The sequence below is a fragment of the Vulpes vulpes genome, chromosome 1 (genome assembly GCF_048418805.1).
Source record: "Vulpes vulpes isolate BD-2025 chromosome 1, VulVul3, whole genome shotgun sequence".
NCBI lineage: Eukaryota > Metazoa > Chordata > Mammalia > Carnivora > Canidae > Vulpes > Vulpes vulpes.
Window position 1 is genome coordinate 29,305,383 of NC_132780.1, and position 21,650 is coordinate 29,327,032.

The 21,650-nt window shown below is 43.0% G+C and overlaps 1 protein-coding gene across 4 annotated transcripts in view; it reads right to left on the minus strand.

Annotated features, from left to right (window-relative positions):
• PDCD1LG2 (programmed cell death 1 ligand 2) overlaps nt 1–21,650 on the minus strand; it is a 59,346-nt gene that overhangs the window by 19,305 nt on the left and 18,391 nt on the right. For 2 of the 4 annotated variants that reach the window (XM_026001627.2, XM_072761469.1), the window contains exons 3-5: nt 18,295–18,600; nt 8,903–9,172; nt 1,306–1,440 (exon numbers count right to left, since the gene is read on the minus strand). In XM_026001627.2, the coding sequence (XP_025857412.2) occupies nt 1,306–1,440; nt 8,903–9,172; nt 18,295–18,600 (711 nt within the window). Of the gene's footprint in view, nt 1–1,305; nt 1,441–5,044; nt 5,242–8,902; nt 9,173–18,294; nt 18,601–21,650 lie in introns of those variants that run through there. The other 2 variants (XM_072761467.1, XM_072761465.1) reach the window with 2 other exon arrangements.

The window sequence follows — 21,650 nt, forward strand, 5'->3', positions numbered from 1 at the left end:
TCTGCTCTACCTTTGAGTGCTCTGCCCCATTTCATTCTCCCAAAGAGAGTGGGGACAGAAGACTGTGTTGCTCATTTCCGAGGTGACTAAGAGGTTCTCAGAACCCAGGCCTGGAACTTAGGCATAGATCTGTGTTTCTGAGGGGTGTGTATGGAGGAGGTAAGAGAAGATGGCAGAAGATAAGATTCTGGTGAGGGATACCTGCCGTGGCTCTCTGAGGTCACAGACTTGCAGAAGTGATCCTCTTTGGTTAAAGTTCTATTGGATAAGACACTAAAAATCCTCCCTTATGGCGAGATGCTCTCCTTCTCCATTTCTATCATTTCTCTCTCTTTTTCTTTTTTCCCTTCTTCCTCAATCCTCACTGCCCCCCTTTCTGTTGACAATAGTTCCTGGGATTCTATAGTAGAGGGTTTTGTGGTTAGTACCCATGTTGATGTATGTATAGGGCAATGGACAAATAGAGCATGACAATATCTTATGGCAGAAGAGAATACAGAAGTTAGACTATAAATGCAGCATGACAACCACCTAAAAGTACCCCAGTTCTCAAATAGTGTCCACCCCAAATTCCTATTATTTCCACATGCCATTTCCTTTTCTATAGACAAGGCCATGTGTAGACCTTGGGAGGAACACACTGGGTGCTGACAAAGAAACAGTTTAGGAAAGCACCAGTCTGCAGATATTGTGGCCAGGGTTCAAAGTTGCTCAATAGGAGTGGGTGGGGGAGAACAGGACAAGCTGAGGAAGGACTCCTGGGTTGCTGCTGAAAGACTTCAGGACACCATCAAAACAGGTGCTTTTCATGCCCCCAAATGGCCTCACACACTTTTCTCTTTTCCTTACCAACCAGGGGATTAAGATTCCTGGGGCTGGAGGAAGGGCTCAGCCTGCTGACACCCAGACTGGGGAAAGGAGGGATGAGAACCGAAGGATCTTCTGAAGTGATCTTGGCATCCTCCCCCCAGCGAACTCTGACCACACAGCGGTCTGCATTGCCAAAATAACACTGATCTCACAAAGCTAATGACACTTCTTGGCTCAAAGAACAAAGCAAACTCTTTCAGCACAGGAACAAAACATTCCTTTTAAAATACTTAGTATGAGGACTTCAGCTCACTGAAGACTAGAGCCATTTTCTTCTGGGGGAAAATCATCAGAAGGAGCTCCTAAGCTCAAAGTGATGCACAAGCCCTGAGGAGAATAGTATGAGACTGGGAAGCTGTAGGCCACTGGGGCAAAGCAGAGTCTCACACTGTAGACATTCAGTCCATCTGGTTACCATGAATAAAACTCACTTACTTTTTTTAAAACAAAGCTTTTGGAAGAGCTGTTTTCTTAGGGCTATCATTGTAGTTATGAATATCAAAACAATGATGATGGAAGGGATGACAACATGAAGCAGCCAGTTTGAAGAGGTATCAGGTTCATTGCCACCTGGATCAAAGAAAAACACCAGAATCCCATTACATGGTAGCTTGCAGGTAAACCAACAAGTTGGCCATCTGAGTAGGTTACAACCAATACAGCCAATATGCTGAGCATTTATTCCATGCCAGGTACTATTTCTCACATGCTGCATCTACTAGTTTGTTTACTTCTCACAGCCACCCTAAGTGCAGGATTTGCAATGACTCTCATTTTACTGGTGAAAAAAGTGAGGTATAGAGAGCTTAGAAAACTTTCCCAAAGTTATACAGTAAGAGATAGAGCTGAGATATAACCCAGGCTGTCTGGTTCCATATTCCATGTTTTTCATCATTCTGATACATCTGTCATCTATCTATCTATCTATCTATCTATCTACTATCTATCTATCTATCTATCTATCTATCTATCTATCTATCATCTACTTATCATCTTTCTTTCCAGGATAGCCCTTCAACTCAAACATGTCTTCTCCCTCCACTGTCAAGCACTCTCAGTGCTCAGATTCCATACTATCAGTTATTCAATTTCAAGGATTAACAGGATCTTTTTGGAAAAATACAATATTGTAGTGTTAACATACCTTAGTATGAATTACTACAACTAGACCTGTCCTTGGCTTAGCTAATCAGTGTTCTGGCACTGAGGAAAAGGTGAGTTTAGTAGAGAGGCAGATGAGAAGAGCAATTTTGGAAACTGGGGAGGGCCTTGTAAAGGAGAGTTCTGGATATCTATAGGTTAGAATAAGGGCTCTAGACTGACAATGGGGAAGGCTGGAGGGGGGGCCTTCCCGGTAGGAGGTAGAAGAGTACTCCAAGTAAGCTATGCCCTTTCCAAAAGCCTGAATTTTGCCCCACGTAGTAACTTATATAGGATAAGCACAAGAGCTTGGTCCAGGAAAAACCTGGCAAAACTGCTCAGGAGTAAGGGCTCAGTCCCACTAACTGCCTTCCCTCTTCTCCATCTCAATGCCATCTGATAATCCTAGATTATTTTAGCTGAGAAGGATTAGACACCATTTCATCTGAGCCCTTCATTGTAGAGTTCCAGAAGTAAGGCTCAGAGATTCTAAATAATCTATCTAAGGTTATCACTGCTAAATAAGTAGCAAAGTCGGGATTGCAAGCCTGGATCTGTTTGATCCAAAGCTCATACCCCAGAGATATTTGTCTCTATTGAAAACAATGTGGTGAAAGGATTCAGAAACCTGGCTCATCTACACATTGGGTAACCCACACTGATTACAACTGCTCCTTTACTTTTAGGAAGTGCTTAATAAGCGCCACTACAGTAACACCCGTGAGTCCTTCAGTGTCTTCACAACAGGAGAAGCTCCCTCAGCTCCTCTATGCAAACTTATGTTCTCTGCAGGTTCCTTCACAGCCCCTTGCACGTACAGAAGCTCTACAGATTCCTGAAGACTTTCTAATGATGAACATTGGTCTGCTTAGACTCCAAGTATTTGGAGTGCAAACACTTCACCTAAGTCACCCCTGAATCCCCTATAGAGCCAAGTACTATCTACATGAAAGATGTCAATAAGGAATTTTGGGGCTGAATTAATCATTTGTCTATGTAGCATACCTGGCCTGATCCTCCTTGTCCTTAGTTACCTGTAGCAGATGGATGGTTATCCCTTAAATTGATTCTCCCTTACTTCCCTAGTATTAAGGCATTAGCAGATACATGGCTTCTCAAGACTACATTTTGGAGGCTCCCCTGCAGTTAGGAATGACCAACCATGTAAACTAAGTTCAAGTCATGGGTCTTCTGAGTCTTGGCCGGCCTTAAAACAGTGGATATGTCTTCCACCATCCTTTTCTCTTTCTGAAACATGGATTGGCAGTGACCCTGCTTTGACAATTCAACAGAAACAGCATTCTACAGAATGGGAGAACAACAAGATGGAAAGAACCCAGAAAGAACAGAATAAAGATACCTCCCCACTCGAATCACCTTCTATCTCTCAATATCACATTAGAGAGAAATATACTTCTGTCTTGTTAGAGTCATATTTTGAGGTCTCTCTGCTATGGCAGCTTAGCTTTATCCTAATACATATTCTTATAGATTGTTTTATAATAATTGCATGTTACTTGACAGTGATATGATGACGCAATGGGGAAAGTATGTATTATCCTTGCCACAGTCCCATGCACTCTTGCTAGAAGCTTTATATGTTCCCCCATGTTTCCATACTTTCTGAGTGTTGAGGACTTTGCAATCATGCTCCATTCAATCCCCACAATCACACTCTAAGGTATCTATCATTATTTGCCCTTATTCTACAAATGTGAGACCAAGTTCTAGGATGTCTCAATTATATGTTCATGTTCTCAAAGCTAGTAGTAACAGAGAGAGGATTTTTTTTTAATTTTTTTTTTTTTTTATGATAGTCACACAGAGAGAGAGAGAGAAGCAGAGACACAGGCAGAGGGAGAAGCAGGCTCCATGCACCTGGAGCCCGATGTGGGATTCGATCCCGGGTCTCCAGGATCGCGCCCTGGGCCAAAGGCAGGCGCCAAACCGCTGCGCCACCCAGGGATCCCCAGAGAGAGGATTTAAAGATCAAGTCCGTTTGACTTCAGAAGCTATGCTCTTGACCACTGCCAAAGTGTCCCCTCCAGGTCTCTTGGGAGGGCTTCACTTCCAGCCCCACAAAAATATTGTTAGAGTTGTTTCCTGTCTCCAATTTCATTACATTTCCTCATGAAAATGCAGCAACTAGCCAAGCAGAATAACCCTTGTTTCAAAAAGAAAATGGTCTCATTGACCTTTCATTTCTGGTTAAAAGTTAGGATGTTCAGTCACATCCTAGAGCCACTGGAGCACTTCCCACCACCAGGCTGTCATTGCCGTATTTGCTTTATTCATTAACTTCTGCAGAAGTTTGTGGTGGGTCACAGAAGTCAGCAATGAGCAGCTCAACTAATGAGAATGAGTATAAAGAGGACAGTCATAAAGCAACTTAAAAATTGCTTTGAGAAATAGAAGTGAGGAACTGTGAGAGGATGTGTGACTTTGGTCATTTGTTGCTGGTATTTGGACCACCAACTAGCGGATCATTTGATTGCTGTGACCCGGCAGCCCACACAGTCTGGCGGCTGGGATAATGGGACTGGGATTACAAAACTAATCTTCCAACCCATTAATCTGATATTTATTGAGGACTTACTATGGGCAGACTGTTCTGTTTTCACTTTGGTCTGGGTATAAATAAGACCCATATGAGCACATGGAAAATAAAATAGCAATGAAAGACAAAAGACACATACAGTCACAGGCAAGCAACATCATGGTACATGTAATCAGTCTTAGGAGGAGAGATAAGGGAAAGACCCCTTGTGCCGTGAAGTTATCAAAGTTGCTTTGGAGAGAAGGTGGGCTTGAAGTTGGTAAATAAGGTGAATAATTATATTTTATGCAGAAGAAACTGCCTGAACAAAGAAATCATGGAGGGGAAATGTGCAAGCAAGTTCAAAGAGCACATGGTGTGGAAGGATTGCAGACTGGAGCCCAAGAATGATATTAGGGTGTAGTAGCATGGATATAACTCTGGGAAGGATGGGTAAAACTACGCTGAAAATCTCTAAGTGCACAAAGATCTCTTTACCTCTTTGCCAATTGCATCTATGAATGATATCCTAGAAGATCCTGAGCTGATGCAGGGCCCACAGGCCCCTCCTATGACTGTTGACTATGCATTCAGCTACATTGGCTTCCACGGAAATAGGGGCCACCTTACTTCATTTGTAACTTCTCACTGGTTCAAAGTTTCCAGAGGAATGGTCAGTGTGCGCTCCCACTTCTCTACCACAAAGAAAAAGAAATACTGATATAATCAGTGGTGCAAAGGCTAGATTCTAGTTATTTCTAAATTCACATAACCCAGGCCCCTATTTCCCTGACCCTTCTGGAAAACCACATTTCATCCAAACTATTGCCTTGCACTTAACCAGGCAGGAGATTCCACACAGCAAAGGACAGTTAAGTAAGCAATTCCAAGAAAAATAAATTCCCCTGTGATTGTTAGCATTTAAATGCCTCTAAAGTTTTAGTATGAATTAGCTATAGCTCAATTTTCATAAGATGACAAGTCCGGGGATCTTCACTGTGATAAAATGAGAGGTAGGGGCACCTGGGCAGCTCAGTGGTTGAGCATCTGCCTTCAGCTCCGGTTGTGATCCTGGAGTCCTGGGATGGAGTCCTGCATCAGGCTCCCTGCAGGGAGCCTGCTTCTGCCTCTGCCTATGTCTCTGAGTCTCTGTGTGTCTCATGCGTAATTAAATAAAATCTTTTTTAAAAGAGAAAGAGAGAAGTAGAGAATGTTGAAAGAGGAGCTTGCCAAATCACTATTTTTACCCAAAGTTGACCCTAAAAATGAGGCATTTCTAATGGCTTCATCTCTACCAAGATTGTTAGCACACTCCTCTCTTTACCTCCTTACTTCATCACAACCATTGGGAAGAAGATGGGCTAACTCCAGTGTTGGAATTGGGTAGTAAAGTGTGGATCAGAGGGAAAGTAAAGAGTTGGCAATGACAATGATGCAGCTGGATGCCCTGAAGCCTACGTCAGGGAGGATATTTTTTCCCCTGGAAGAAGATCCTGGGAAATTAATGACAAGCTGGGCATTGAGTCACTTTAAAGTTCTCAGTCTTGTCTGTAGATTGGTGCCAGTCCATGATGGAAATGTCCTTGAATCTGAGATGGATCAGGTATCTCTGAAGCCCTAGCTCCTAACTTGTCCTTTCCACCACTGATTTCAGTGAGGGCTGAATGTGGCTGAATGATGGATGGTTCTCGTCAGGTTCTGATTCACTTCTCTTTGACAATCTCACTTCAAGCACAAGCTGCTTCTGTGCCAGGGCTTCCTCAATGCTGAAGGTTGGTCCTTCTCACCATATCCAATGACCCACTTGTGAAATGTTTGCTTCTTATCCCCATAAATTTAGGCACTACTTGATTAAAGGTCCAGCTTCCTGGCGGCAAGGATATAGCTACCCTTCTACCAAGGGATTGTCCTTACCGCATCTAAAGTTATAGCTATTGGTCAGTCAGCCTGAGTTCTACCTGCTGTGGACTGGCAGGTAGAGAAAAGAATGTCTGTACTGGCGGAGTGATCGTTCTTGATTACCAAAAAGAACTTGAATGCTGCTACCTAATGCAGACAAGGAAGACCATGTCTGGAACTCAGGGATTCATAGATTCTGATTTGTGTGACTTCCACAGTCAGTAATAACAATGAAAAGACAATTAAGACAATTTGGTCTGTTCAGGGCAAGGCAACTAAAGGCTCAGGTTGAAAGTTGGAGTCACCAGCCTCCTCTCCACCCCCAGGGAAGCAAGCTGTTCCACCTGAAGGGCTGAGTGAGGGAAATCTAGAATGTGTGGTGGATGAGAGAGATATCAAAGATCAATTATGGCTTGGGATCAACTGCAGCTGCAGGAGCTGGAGCTTATTCTATGAACTCTTGCATCTGAAGTCTTTTGAAAAGATCATGGCTGCCTCCCAGCCTAAAGGCTCAGTCACGTGGACTTAGGTTATAGGTAGCCTTGAGCAATGCAAGGGACAGACTACTGAAGTCCTGCCTCATTGCTTCCCAGCTTCACCTCCAACTTCCACTGTGGCTCAGTGAAAGTCTAGGTGGGCTTTGACTCACTTCGTTCACTTCAAATGGATATTTTGCTTTCTGCCCTGGAATGCCTCTGATACTGCAGATGCTGGGGGGACCTCACTCAGCCCACATACCTGCAAAGCTCACAGGGAGGAGAGGTGGGGTGCAAACAGTAGGGGTGAAAGCAGATGACCTCCACCTGATGTGCTTTGAGTGGGCATCTTAGGAAGCTGTCTGGACACTTCCCAGGAGGTCCTTGGGTATTTGAGCTCCTGTTTTACCAACAGCAACAACTCTAATAATTTACCTTAGACTAACTTTTCCTTCTTCCCTGTCTGAATCTCCTAAACCTCTCCCTTCTTCCCGAGGTCACCACCTAAATACTCATATGCTACACAAGCTCCTGTCCTAGGCTCTGTTCCGTGTGACTAAGACAAAAGGCAAAAAGGGAAATACAATGACAACACAGTACATGTTCTATAAAGTTGAATTTAAGCAGTACTAGGGACTATTCTTTATTTGGAGATTATATCCTTTGCTGGGATGGTAGCGGAATATTGAGTCCCTTCAAAGATGTCCATGTCTGAATCCCTGTGAATGTGTTACCCCACAGGGGAGAGGGGATTTTGTAGAGGTGATTATATTCAGGACCTCAAAATGGCAAAGTTAACCTGAATTATTGGATTGGGTGAAGGCACCAAATGTAATTACAAGGGTCCTTACAAGAAGAAGGCAGGAGAAATCAAGAAAGATGTGATGACAAGAAGCAGAGGTCTGAGTGATGCAGTTGTGGGCTCTGCCGGTGGAGGAAGGGACCATGGGCCAAGAAATGCAGGTGGTCTCTAGAAGCTGCAAAAAATGAGAAAGTGAACTCTCCCTTAGAGCCTCTACCATCCTGTCAACACCTTGGTTTAAATCCAGCAAAGCCCTTTTTGGATTTCTGATTTTCAGAGGCGTAAGCTAATAAATTCATGTTGTCTTAAGCCCACAAAGTTTGCAGAAATTAATTATAGGAGCATTAGGAAACTTCTGATGTGCTTGGTGATAAAATGACCTATCTCTTACGAAAGGACGTTGATACTAGATGTTAGTCACTCTTACGTGGCAAATAAATGTTCTTACTCGGCAAATAAAAAACAGACTCCCAAAATTTGTTTGAAACTGTCCTGGTGTATGAAGTTCTAAAGTATGGGACTTACCATAGCCAGCAAGGGCTCCGAAAGATTTTTACAAAAGCTAGTTTTCCTTGAAAACCCCATTACCACTTGACCGTCAGCAATGCCAGAAAAGTAATCTTCCTCCTGCTCACTCCCCGCACTGAGCTTGAGTCACAGTGATGAGTTTTATGCTGGATACTTTCTGTTTCCTCTTCAGATCCGTTCTCTACACTTCCACACTGCGCTCTGAACTCTGAGAGATTGACCATAATGGAACACATCCGTGGATGCCCTTGTTCTCTGGCTTCCAGCCAGGTTCAGCCAGTGGGAGGCACCAGCAGGTGCCTGGAGGGTGGGAAGAGAATGAGGCTGCGAGTTCACTCACGGGGCTTCCACCGTCCAGAGTTGCTACAGGCCGCAGCGTCCCTCTCCTGGAGGCCACCGCTGCTGTCAGGGGCACTTTCCCTACCATCCCCTTTCCCAGGATCCAGTAACCACTCCAACAGTGGCGACTGCTCCTCTGACTGTTGAAGCCACAGGGTCCTGCAATATCCTTAGTAGCTTCTCTAAATTCCGACCACACCTTCATAAATAGACCTTTTACCGCACTATCCTCCAAGTACGCAGTATGCATGTGCCCTCTGTTTCCTGGCTAAATCCTTACTGATGGAGTTAGGAAGCGTGGGCCGCTCTTACCATGAGGGTCAATGACGGCTGAAGTACGTTCCTTCACGTTAGCATTCCAGAACACACAGCTGACGTTCCCACGCAGGTGCGCCTTGAGGCGCAGGACGCTAGTGACCTGGTAGAGGCCTTGGGAGGTCTTGGTGTGGCTGGTGTTGGCAGGGGCGCTGACGTTTGGCCAGAACACCTCTGCCAGGGGATAGCCTTCGGCCTGGCACGTGAGCTCTACCTCGTCCAGACCTGGGATCCTGAGGAAATGAGTGTTTATTTTCTTGTAGGAAGCTGGATAACACAAGAAGAAAAAGAAATAAGTCTTTCTTTTCTGATTCCTCGACAGCTTTGTACTCAATGCCATGTGGTAGGAACAAAATTACCATCATCAATGTGAACCAATAACAGTGTTAATTTTGTATACATGTCTTTTGTCTCTGATATCACGCTGTTTACACTAATTTAATTCTTACAGTATAACAAAACTGGCATTGTTGATATTCCCAGTTTTTGTTGGAGGTAGCTGAAGTGAGATTGAGTATTTTGCCTAGACTCGTAGGGCTAATACCTAGTGAAGCCAATGTCTCTGCACATTGGACGCTTGATTCCAAATCTCAACAGGGCTTCATCCCACCACACTCTGTGGCTTCCTTCCAATTTACAAGATTATTGTAAATTATCTCACAGCTGAGGACTGGAGAAAAGAGAGGATGAAAAATAAAATCACTAGATAATGCTCACATTCTTATTTGCTGCTTTTTCTACAGGAGAAAATTCTCTTCCCATTTCCCCCTTTCCTTAGAAGTGAGATTAGGAGGAGAAAAATTAAAGACCTAGATTCTGTCTATAAGTAGTCAAGAATTGGCTATATTTATGACTTCTTCTCCTGTCTAACACACACACACACACACATTGCTGTGTAGTGTATGCTGAGTGAATTCATCAAACGTGGCTCCCTGCCCTCTAGAAAACTGAGATCTAAAATGCATACAAGTAAAAAAAATAAAAAAATAAAAAAATAAAATGCATACAAGTAACAATGAAAACAACAGGAAGACGCCAGGACAAATTGCAGAGTTATCTTAGATTATAGCCGAAAAATAAATATTAACAACATATGCAGATATAACGGAGTATGGAAAATAACCTGTTGATTTTTAGTGAAGGGAAGAGGAAAAGAGTACTTGCTTTCATTAGGTAGGAAATATTTAAGAAACAGAATTTTGATTGCATATATGGCACAAGTGTGATGAAACAATTTTTTTCTAAAATTATTGGAAAGAGTATACACAGGTACACCCTTTGTGAGAAGCAATTTTACATGAAAATCATGATAACAGCCATGTGGAAGGCTGTTAGGCACCAAATGTGCATAGAGTACTAAGGGTTTGCTAGGGGCTAAGCTTTGTGCCTTGTAATTTTACACACCGTGGAGGGAAAGGAATGTGCAAGCCCCTCTCACAATTTTTGCCCCTTGAGCACCTCCCTTTGTATCTCAGTGTCATGAGTTGCTAACTTGATTTATTATAGCCGAAGATGCTCACTGGGTCACGGTTCGTTGGACTGGGTGACTGCATCTTGCATGCAGTTCACAGTCTGTGGCCCTCTCTTGAAGTTCTTGCCTCCATGTGATAAAGCATACTTGACTGGCTTGCCTGCCTCAAAAAACTCTGACATCTTTCCTGCTCACAGTTTTCCAGCTTCCAGGAACTGGGTGGGTAGGGTGGACTCTCTTATCAGTGAGACTGGATAGATGCATAACTTTAGGCTCTTTTCTCCCTAAACACTAAGTTAAGATGAGTGTGCAAGAAAAAAGAGAAGCCCTGAAGTTGGGAGAGGGAAAAGAAGAAAATCATGTGCTTGTCTAGTTATTAATTTAAAAAATGGAGTTCATTTCCCATTTGGCTATTGATTCTTGTGTGTAGAGCTCACCTGGTCCAGGACTTGGAGAGGAACAGGGGTGAGTGGCTCTAAAACCTGATTCTATCTCTTTAACATATATTACCTCATTTAAACTCTTCAAGTACCCTGGGAGATAGGTAAAATCCATATCTCTATTTTGTAAATAAGGAAATAGCTGGAATCTGGGGTGAGGAGGGGGACTCCAGCTCATGCCCTTCATGGCTACGTTATTCTGAATTCTGTATTGGAATCATCATAAGAGGATGATTGTCGATGTAACTGCAAAAAGCTTGGGGATGGAGCAAAAGATACAGGAAGGGGGATATGTTTTCCCGGGGACTTAGGGGTACACTGAACTAGTGGAAGATAAAGAGAATCAGATTTTGAAGCAACCTAGCGAAGATTTGAACTGGTTAGACTTACCAGTCTCCTTGAAGCCAATTTTGATCAACCTCTAGCAATTCAACAGTATCTGAAGCATGCATTTTGAGGACTTGCCTATTTCTCATTTAATGTTATTTATCTACACTTATTTTCCCTTAGTTTGGTGTCTTCTTAAAATCCTTTATCCATAGAGTAGATTGTTCCTGTAAGCTCTAGGGTCTTGGGGTGGGGGGGGGATGGAGGAGAATAAATGGCTGCCTAGGAACAATGTGTTGCATATGAAGGTTTGGCCCATTCCTACAGGGTAGTTCACAATAAAAGGCTGATCTCGGGAGACAAGTTGGAGGTGATTTCAGAGGTAGGAGGGCCAGGAATCAGGAGGGAGGCCGAAGCTGTAATTTGGGATATATAAATGAGGAATGAGAGAGATGTTCAACGAAAAGAACCATTAAGACTTGGGGAAGGGATGGGAACTCATAGCCTGCATGTTTCCAATATTAAAGATACCTCCATAGCCTTATGCAATTTGGGAAGTGGGTGATAATACATCATTATTAGCCACACACAATGGGGAAGCTGGACACCAAGGGGGATATTCTTAGGAATAGATGAGTAAGTTTTAGAATTTCAGATGTAAAAGGGATCTTATAATTCAAACTAGTCCAACTTCCTATTCTGCAGTTGTTGGGTTTATGTTTAATATATGTTATGTTTAATATATGTCAATTAGACCAAGATGGTGGTGTTTACACAATTCTTCTATTTTTTTGCTTACTTTATCCATTATAATAGAGATGAGCTGAAATCTCCAGATATGATTGTGGATCTATTTCTCCTTTAGGTGTGTCAATTTTTGTTTATATGTTTTGAAGTTATGTTGTTAGATGTACGCACATTTAGGATCATTATGTTTCCCTGCCATATTGACTTCTTTATCATTATGAAATGTCCCTTTTTATCTTTATAATACTTCTTTTCTGATATTGGTAAGCTGCTAGATAACTAGATTTTGGCTAAATACATTGATAAATGGAAGCTCCTACTTCCAGGAGCAGCCATTACCATAATTAGACAATAAGAAAGTTAAACTTTACTGGAAAGATCATCTTTCTGCCAAGTCAAACTTTGCTTCTTGGAAGCTCCAACCCATTAGTAATTGTCTGATTTAGTATGACAACATTAGAGCAGTATAGTAGTTATGAACGTGGTTTGACTAAAACTTGAGCCAAGAGCTGATTGCATGATATGTCAAGTCCTCAGGTTTTTCATTTATAAAACAAGTATGGGGACACCTGGGTGGCTCAGAGGTTGAGCGTCCGCCTTCGGTTCAGGTTGTGATCCCAGGGTCCTGAGATTGAGTCCCACACCGACTCTCTTCGAGGAGCCTGCTTCTCCCTCTGCCTATGTCTCTGCCTCTCTGTGTCTCTCATGAATAAATAAATAATATCTTAAAAAAAAAAAAAACAAGTATCATACTTGGCCTTAACAGAGATGTTAGGATGATTGAATGAGTAAGATGCCTAGAATATAGTAAAAACTCAATTAACATTAGCAATCATTATTAGCTGTTGCATATGATCCTTTGGGTATTTGAAGATAATTGGCAAGCTCCATATAGTCTTTTCCTTCTGCATAAAATATGTCTACTTCCTTCAACCGTATCTCACAGGACAATTTTTAGACCCAATTCCATATACCAGTCTTTTTTTTTTTTTAAAGATATTATTTATTTATTCATGGGAGACACAGAGAGAGAGGCAGAGACATAGGCAGAGGGAGAAGAAGGCTCCCCATAGGGAGCCTGATGCGGGACTTGATCCCAGGGTCCCAGGATCATGACCTGAAGTGAAGGCAGACACTCAACCGCTGAGCCACCCAGGAGTCCTGCATATATCAGTCTTTGGATTCACTTTGTTTGTTAATAGAACATGACCTGTATTCCAGATTTTACCTAAGCGGAAGGAAGTAGAGTGTGGCTGAGTACTTCCTATGAGCACATTTTAGGCCGACGCAGGGTTTGAATGTAGTCTAAAGTCATGAGATTACTTTTATTAAATGAATGATGGAGGCCCAGCTAGGTTGGCTATAACAGCCCTGTTGGCACCTGGAGACTGTGTCTCCTGGTTGACCCAAGACCATCAATCATCCTTTGTTAGCCCTGATTCAATGACTACTAGTCGTCTAGTCTGTTACAGTTCTAGTCAGCTACACTACCATTCAGCTTGCGTTTTAGCAGGTTGTACACAGGATGTACGTTGTGTGGGTCCTGGGTTTGTCTACCCTCAGATCCAGCCTTTGAGTTTTCTTCTCTGCTCTGTCTTGCATGCAGGCTGACTCCTGTAGACCTTATCTCCCAGGATCCTGACAGCCAACAGGAGGCACGGTAGGAAGTCTGGAGGGCCAACAGAAGGGAGAATTTAGGGTATGTTCCCCCATGCTTGTGCTGAGACAGGCTTTCCAGCAGCACCCACAGCTCCTCCTTGCTCCTGCTACCCCTGGATGGGCCCGTTGTGCGGCTAGTATCTGTCATAGGCCCTGAGCTCCATTCCCCCGCCTTCCCCCACTCCCTCCAGTCCAGTGCGGGCAGCAGCTTCTCCTTATTGCTAATTGCTGATTTGCCTCCCTTTTCCCCAGCCAACTACTCAGCTGTTCTATTAAAAGACACGCCAGTTTTGGATTTAAATTTCTGCTGGTTGGAACCCTTTCGGTTTTCCTGGTCTTCTCTGACTGTGGGATCCCTAGGCCATTGGCAACTCTAGCATCTCTGAAATAGATATAAGCTGCTGGTAGTACCATCTGCTTTATCATCAGAATGATGGCAATGAAGGTGAAAAAATGTAGCTTTACATGCCTTGGTCTTCCAGAATGTAGGTGGGTTTCTAGTCATCGCTGGAGAAAGTCTTTTAGACTTGCTCCCAATTCATCCATTAGATGGGAGGAACCTCGGGTTAGACAGGTCAGATATTCAGGAGCTCCTTCCATCCAGGAGCTTGCAGAATTCAGAACATAATTGTCTTAACTCCAGCTTTCCTTATGACCTTCTGTTTCCCCAAAGGAGGGAAGGGAGAGATTTAGCCCCAGAAGTGCGTTAGGCCAATGTTTTCTCTAGGTCCAGAGCCCAGCTGTTCTGTGTCCTCCCAAGGCTGCAGTGCTTCCCTTGGGCTGTTTCTTCTCCATGTCCTTTGTCTTCTCTTCCTCAGGGTGAAGGCCATTGTGAGAGAAAATGGAAACCTTTTGCCTCCTAACTCTGTTCTAAGTCCTGCTTCGGACTCCCATATAGCCGGGGCCTCTTCTTTGCTTTGAAATGCTTCTGTGAGCCTCAGTCCAATCAGGGGGAGGAGTGGATTGGCGCTCTCCCATCTCCCTCCTCATGTCCAGCCAGTGCCTTCAGGTGGGTTTGGCCCTTCTGTTCTCAGGACCCGTTCTGTGTCTGTCTGGGATCCTTTACAGGGGCCAGAGGTCAGCCTGTGGGCTTAGGTGCTGGGCTTCCTGGCCTCTCCAGGGCCCCGGGACTCTTCTCTTCAGCCACGCTCCCTACCCTCCCTCTGACAGGTCACTCAGAGTTGGGTATTTGCAAGCTGCCTGTCAGAAACCTGAGTCTTAGGGCGCCTGGGTGGCTCAGTGGTTGAGCACCTGCCTTCAGTTCAGGATCCCATGATCCCTCGATCCTGGGATCGAGTCCCGCGTGGGGCTCCCCACAGGGAGCCTGCTTCTCCCGCTGCCTGTGTCTCTTCCTCTCCCTCTGTCTCTCTCATGAATAAATAGATAAAATCTTAAAAAAAAAAAACCCAAGTCTTCTAGACTCTCTAGCCATTCTACCTAGTATTGCTTTTCCTGTGCTTTTGAAAAATTAGTCCTCTTTCCCCTGTATTTAATATGAACTGCCACCCAGATATCAAAGACGGTGCTATAAACCTACTTTCAAGTTCATGTCATCAAGCAGGCATTTTAAGGAAAAAGTACATCCTTTCTCCAGTCCTGTTTCACTGAGGCAAATCCTAACTGAGGAGCCAGATGCCCTACGCTTCCTCCTGAGACCCCCTGATCAGGGTAAAATTCTCTCAGGTGATGGTCTTGAACTTTTCCTGGTTTTGCTTGCATTCCTCCTAAAAGGTTGTGACACAGTATACATTCTCTCACACATTTATTAGGTTGGTTCTTAAAATTTTTCCTAAGTGTCTATATTGGAAAAATATATAATGTTTAGTGCTTTATAAACATTTATATTTTAAGTAAAACAATGATTTCGCTCTTACATATGTACCTAATGCTGTCTGGGTATCAAAGGAGGTATCTTTTATACACACCACCATCCATGGAAAAATACATATAAAAATTGTCCTGTAATGGTCGGAGCTTTACGCTCTGTTTCATACCGTACCATTCCATGAGCCTCAGTTCCCATTCCACTTTTTCTATAGGATTTTATCCTAACTCAATATGTTAGAAAGCTCTTTTATTGCTTATCCTTATGTTTCTTTGCAACAACAAAATACATTTAGCTTATTGGGATTGTTTCACTCATGATCACAAGGCTTCAAGTGTTCAAAGTTTCTTTCTGCACTGAAATCTAATCTCTATTATTAGCACATGTAAAATCAAAATGTAAAATATTATGAATATTGATAATGATTAAACATAAAAGATAAAATTTTCTGGAACTGTATCCCTTAAGAGGATGGATGGGACTCTCTTTTTTGATTTGTTCATAATCTGAGGATGTATGTGGCTGTGGTTGGAATGATACAAGATCAGCTTCGATTCTGTTTCAGTTTTTCTACTTTTACAGCAAGAAGGGCTAAGGAAACTTACTCGTATAAACTAGTGCCAGTGGAAGCAGTCTTGTTATAATGATGTCATTGCATTCTTAAAAGCCTTGTAATTTATACAGCAAAAAAAGAAACCTACTTTATATTTTACCATCAGCTCTTAAATGTATTAGGGCCTCCTTCAACTTTGTTGAAAACAGAATTTGGCATCACCTATCTTGCAGGATGATTTGTTAGTGATTACAGTTTGATAAGGTATCAATATTTCTAATCGCTCTTCTAATTGCTTAGCACTATGGAAGTTTTCTACACTCCAAGCAATGTGCCACATTCATGATGGGTGAGAGGCACCCTTTTTTATGAAGTGGAAGAAGGCAATGATAAAAGAGGAAGTGTGTTAGGGGAACCCCTAGAGCCTTGCCTGGAAGGCTTATTCTCAGGCACACTCATTTTGGGAAAAGAATACATGGGGAAGATGAAGAATCAGAAACTCATTTCCTAAAACTGCCTGTGCCCCTGCAACCTCTCAGAAAGTCTTGTGATCCTCATATGCTGTAGTTGGAAAGCCATCGAGGATTTAAAGAATAAGTAAGTATGATTTAAAGAATAAACCGATTCCACACTTGAGCCATCTCTGCTCCAGTTGATGAAGCTGGCAGAGTGGCTTCCTAGGAATGAAGGACAGCCCTCTGCTGGAGAAAGAGTGGCAGGATGGGCCCCTGAGTTGCACAGAGACCCTAGATGCATACAGCTAGATGCAAACAGAGGTTAACAAACATGGAGGCGGTAAATTAGGGGTGCAGATACTGAATACATTAAGGGATCATGAGAATGGAGAGCCCACTTTCCTCCCATTAATTGAAATCAGACTAACTTCAAATTCTGGAGTTCATCCCAGTTCTGGATGGAGGAAATGCAATTAAGACAGAAGGCAATTACATCCAGACTAATGACTCTCTTGATGATTCATTGAGTCTTGGGGTGAGAGGAAGTCTTTGAACCAGCTCTCTGGACACTCACCACCTGCCAAGAATCATGCTCAGTTCTTTATGTTCATTATCTCTTCTAACTTTTACAATAATCCTCTGTGGTAGGTGCTACTGTGGCTAGCCTTTTACAAATAAGAAAAATGTCAGGTTGTAAAGGTGACATAACCTGCCCAAGGTCATAGGTGAAAACACCATTCACCCTCATGTCTCACCCTCTTGATTTATCCTTCTTTTGTGTCAGATCACAAAGTCACAACATTGCTGCCAAGGTCAACCAATGGTCTTTGGGGACCAAAGTCTATGGACTTTCCAGAAGACAGAACAGATCCTCTGAGGCTTCACGAGTGGGACTGGGAGGAGACAGAGAAAACCCAGAACAGTCAGAGCAGGCTGAAAAACACAAGCTGGCAAAGTCTTATAAACTTGCAGGTCTTTCCCAAAATGGTCTTTTTCCAAAACAAACACAAATTTGAAGATTCTCTTCAGATTTAGGTTCTTGGCTTGTGTTGTGGTGAGGAAAGCCCTTAACCCAGAGGAATGAGGACAGCTATTGACTTACCTGGGCTCCCCCAGCTCCCGCCTTCCCTTTTCTGGGCTCCGGCTGCTTCATTTGCAATATGGAAAGCTTGGACTAGAGCAGTGTTTTCCAAACTTTTTAGACTATGACCCAGAGTGAGAAAAATAATATTTTACATCACAACCCAACACACACACACACAAACACGCGCTCCTCTGAAACAGGAGTTTCACAAAATGACACTCACCCCTACTATGTGACACCTTCTGATCATGTCTATTCATTTGGAAAAAGACACTCACCCAGTTGCTACTCACTAAATTGATACTTTAATCGATTAATGGTCGGCAAACCATGGTTTAAAGAGGAGCTGAGTGATTGAGTCAGTGTTGATCCTTGGGAGAACCTTGAGCAAGGCAAAGCTTCTCTTTGGCACCCTCTTGTCTTTCAGGGACCCATTTCCTGCCTTCCCTCTAGATCCATACATTCCTGCAACTCCTTGACCCTATTTTCCTTTCACGTCAGCTGCTTTATATTCAGATGCTAAAAAAATCTCTCTGGGAAGGTGCTTCTGTTTTTCTCTAAGATAGCCCTGTTTCCCTGTAACCATCCTCCCGGGTTTTTTTTTTTTTTTTTTTTTTTTTTTAGGTTCTTATTTATTTATTCATGAGAGACACACAGAGAGAGAGGCAGACACAGGCAGAGGGAGAAGCAGGACTCAATCCTAGGTCTCCAGGATCACACCCCAGGCTGCAGGCGGCACTAAACCGCTGCGCCACCAGGCCTGCCCCATCCTCTGGGTTTTTGCTTGCACTAATGCCTCCACAGATTCCAGTCCTTGAAACAACTCACCTTTGACTTTCAGAGTCAGATATTTGTAGTCCCAGGCGACTCCATAGAGGATGAGGCAGCGATACTGCCCTGCATCCGCCACTTGGACTTGAGGGATATGGAATAAGGCCTTCCCCAGGGGCAGCTGCTCCCCCAGCAAGGTGGCTCTCTCACTGTGCAAGGATGTATTGTTTTCCATCTTCTGCAAACTGGCCTTTAAGTCTCTGAGTTCCACGGGATCTCCAGTGTCAAAGTGACATTCCAGGGTCACATTGCTGCCAGAGTCTACTGTGTACAGTTCCTTAGGGACCGTCACTGTGAATAGAGCTGAACAAAACACAAGAAATTCTCCCACTGTCTGCCTTTACATCTCAGTTCTGTACAGAGTGGGAGCTGAGGAGGCCCATCCCATCCCTGTGGCCCAGGGGACACTTGCCATCAGCTGGGCACTCCTTCAGGCTTCTTTCCCTCCTGCACCCTGGTCTGTCCGGGCAACCGTGGAACTCCTGATCTGCTGTTTTGAGATACTTCTCTCCTCTCAACACACCCCGCCAGTGCAGCCCATTGCCATCCTGCCTCCTATTATCCAGGCTCATTTTCTCCATATGGATCAAATTATATCATCCCTGTCAAATACTACCTCCTCTCATGAGTGGTAGTAATAAGAATTACCATTTGTTGAGCTCTTACAATGTGTTAGTCTTCTGCCAACACACTGTCTCATTCAGTCTTCCCAGAAAGTCATCAAAGCAGAGCCATCTTCTTTTTAGAAAAGGAAACTGAGGCACAGAAAAGTAGCCAGGATCAGACCTAGGTATTGCTAAGCTCCAAGTGCCTTTAACCACTGCATAATACAAACCCACTGAACAAGCTTCTTCTTTTCTGTCAATTAGGAGAAGGGAAGAATAGAACTAAGATTTAGTGCATACCTATTATACACCAGGTACTGTGCTAGGCTCTTTTTTTTTTAAGTGTTTATCCTCTTTTTTTTTTTTCATTTTTTTAAAATTTAAATTCAATTTGCCAACATATAACACCCAGTGCTCACCCCATCAAGTGTCCTCCTCATTGCCCGCCACCCTGTGTTAGGCCTAGTCTTTATAACTACATCACTTAATCCTGAAAATACAACCATGAAATATGTATTATTATTATGACTGTTTTGCAGTTGAGGAAATTGGCTCAAAGAGGTTCATGCCAGGACATACGGTTAGTAAAGTTAAAATTCAGAGTCAGTTAAATGTTTGATTTAAAAATCTATAGTTTCCACTGCAACAGTATTTCCCAAAACATGAGGCACATATGAAACATGCAAAATAATTTTATAGAGGGTAGAATTAAGGCCTGAGGGAACTGAATTATTCAGAGAGGAATTTATTTCCTCTTCAATTCTGTTTCAATCCTCCAAGTAACATATAACTTGCAATTAGGCTCTCACACCTCCAAACAATGGCTGTTTCTCCTTATAATAAAACAGAAAGCTCTCGGACAGATACTATAGATATCTGGGTAGAATTTAATAATACTGCTTTCATCACATTTATTTTTGCTATATCTTCTATTTACTAGTAACAGTGATACGGGTTTTCCCGTATCATAGGGGTATACCATTTTGTTCAAAGAATAAAAGTTGAGTTGATTTTAAAGAATTTATAAAAACAATGGCATGAAGAGTGGTAGAGCAAAGCAAAACTAATAAAGATGCATAAACACACTGTGAGAAACTGTACAAAATTAGGCCACCTCTATCATTAAGGAATGGATATTCATTATGACCAAGGTGCAGCAAGATCTTAAGCTAATTTCTGAATCATGACAAAAGATTAGATCAAATTATATTCAGGAGAGCTTACTTCATTCATTCATTCATTTAATTGGTCAAAACATCCATTCAACAAATATTTGTGGATGGCTTCTAAGCATATACTATTCAAGGAGTTTTTACCATCATAAAAAGTGATATGGTAAGAGCACGGGGTTTAGTGATAGATCAACTGAATCATGATTATGAGCCCTTTGATCTTGAATGTATCATTTAGCTCTGTGAGTCTCTGCTTCTTTATGTATAAAGGTACAAGGTTAATATCTGCCTCTAAGTATTGTGATGAAACTTAGACGAAATGGTATGTGTGAAGTGCCTTATTCTGGCAGGTGGTAGGTGCTCAGCAAACATTGGTTCCTTTCTTTTGTACCCTGTTATAATTCTGGGGAAAGTGGTCTGTATATGCAACACCTGGCCATTCTTTATTAACCATGATATTTTATTAACCAAGACAGCCCATTCCATGATCGTCCTGAGCAATAGATTTTTTAAAAAGAATTTATTTGAGAGAGGGAACTTGAGAGAGAACACATTTTGGGGGGTTAGCGGGTGGAGGCAACAGAGGGAAAGGAGAAGCAGACTCCCTGCTGAGCAGAGAGCTCATGCAGTGCAGGACTCAATCCGAGGACCTGGGATCCTGACCTGAGCCAAAGGCAGATGCTTAACTGACTGAGCCACCCAGGTGCCCTCTGGGCAATAGATTTTACAGTATAAGTAAATTTTGGGTTTCCTGTTGCTTGAATGATTCACATCGCAATTTTCTTCTGACTTGAGTTTCTCCTCCTACAATCCTGTGAGACTTTGAAGGCAGTGACCAGGTTGACTTTTAGTATCTTTAGTGCCTAGTACATATAAGTTCTAGTTAAGGGTTTGGCAAACGGCAGAGAGAGAGAGAAGAAAGCATGAACCTAACATACTTCCCTCTCATCAAACTGCAACTTGCCCATGTTGCACAAACTGGCATTCTTAATCATCACACAGTACACTTGATAGTTATGCCCAACTTGAGATTTATCAAGAACAACCAGCAAGTTTTTGGGTTTTGCCTGTAATCCCTGATTTGTTGTTTTTTTTTTTTTTAAGATTTTATTTATTTATTCATAGAGATGCAGAGAGAGAGAGAGAGGCAGAGACACAGGCAGAGGGAGAAGCAGGCTCCATGCAGAGAGCCTGACGTCGGACTCGATCCAGGGTCTCCAGATCACGCCCTGGGCTGAAGGCGGCGCTAAACCGCTGCGCCACTGGGGCTGCCCTGTAATCCCTGTTTTAACCATCACTAGAACATTAGTGTGTCTTTCTTTTTTTTTTTTTTTTTTTTTTTCAATATTTTTTTTTTATTTATTTATGATAGGCACACAGTGAGAGAGAGAGAGGCAGAGACATAGGCAGAGGGAGAAGCAGGCTCCATGCACCGGGAGCCCGACGTGGGATTCGATCCCGAGTCTCCAGGATCGCGCCCTGGGCCAAAGGCAGGCGCCAAACCGCTGCGCCACCCAGGGATCCCTAGTGTGTCTTTCTAACAAATCTCTAGTACAGAAAAGAGTTCACATCTGTC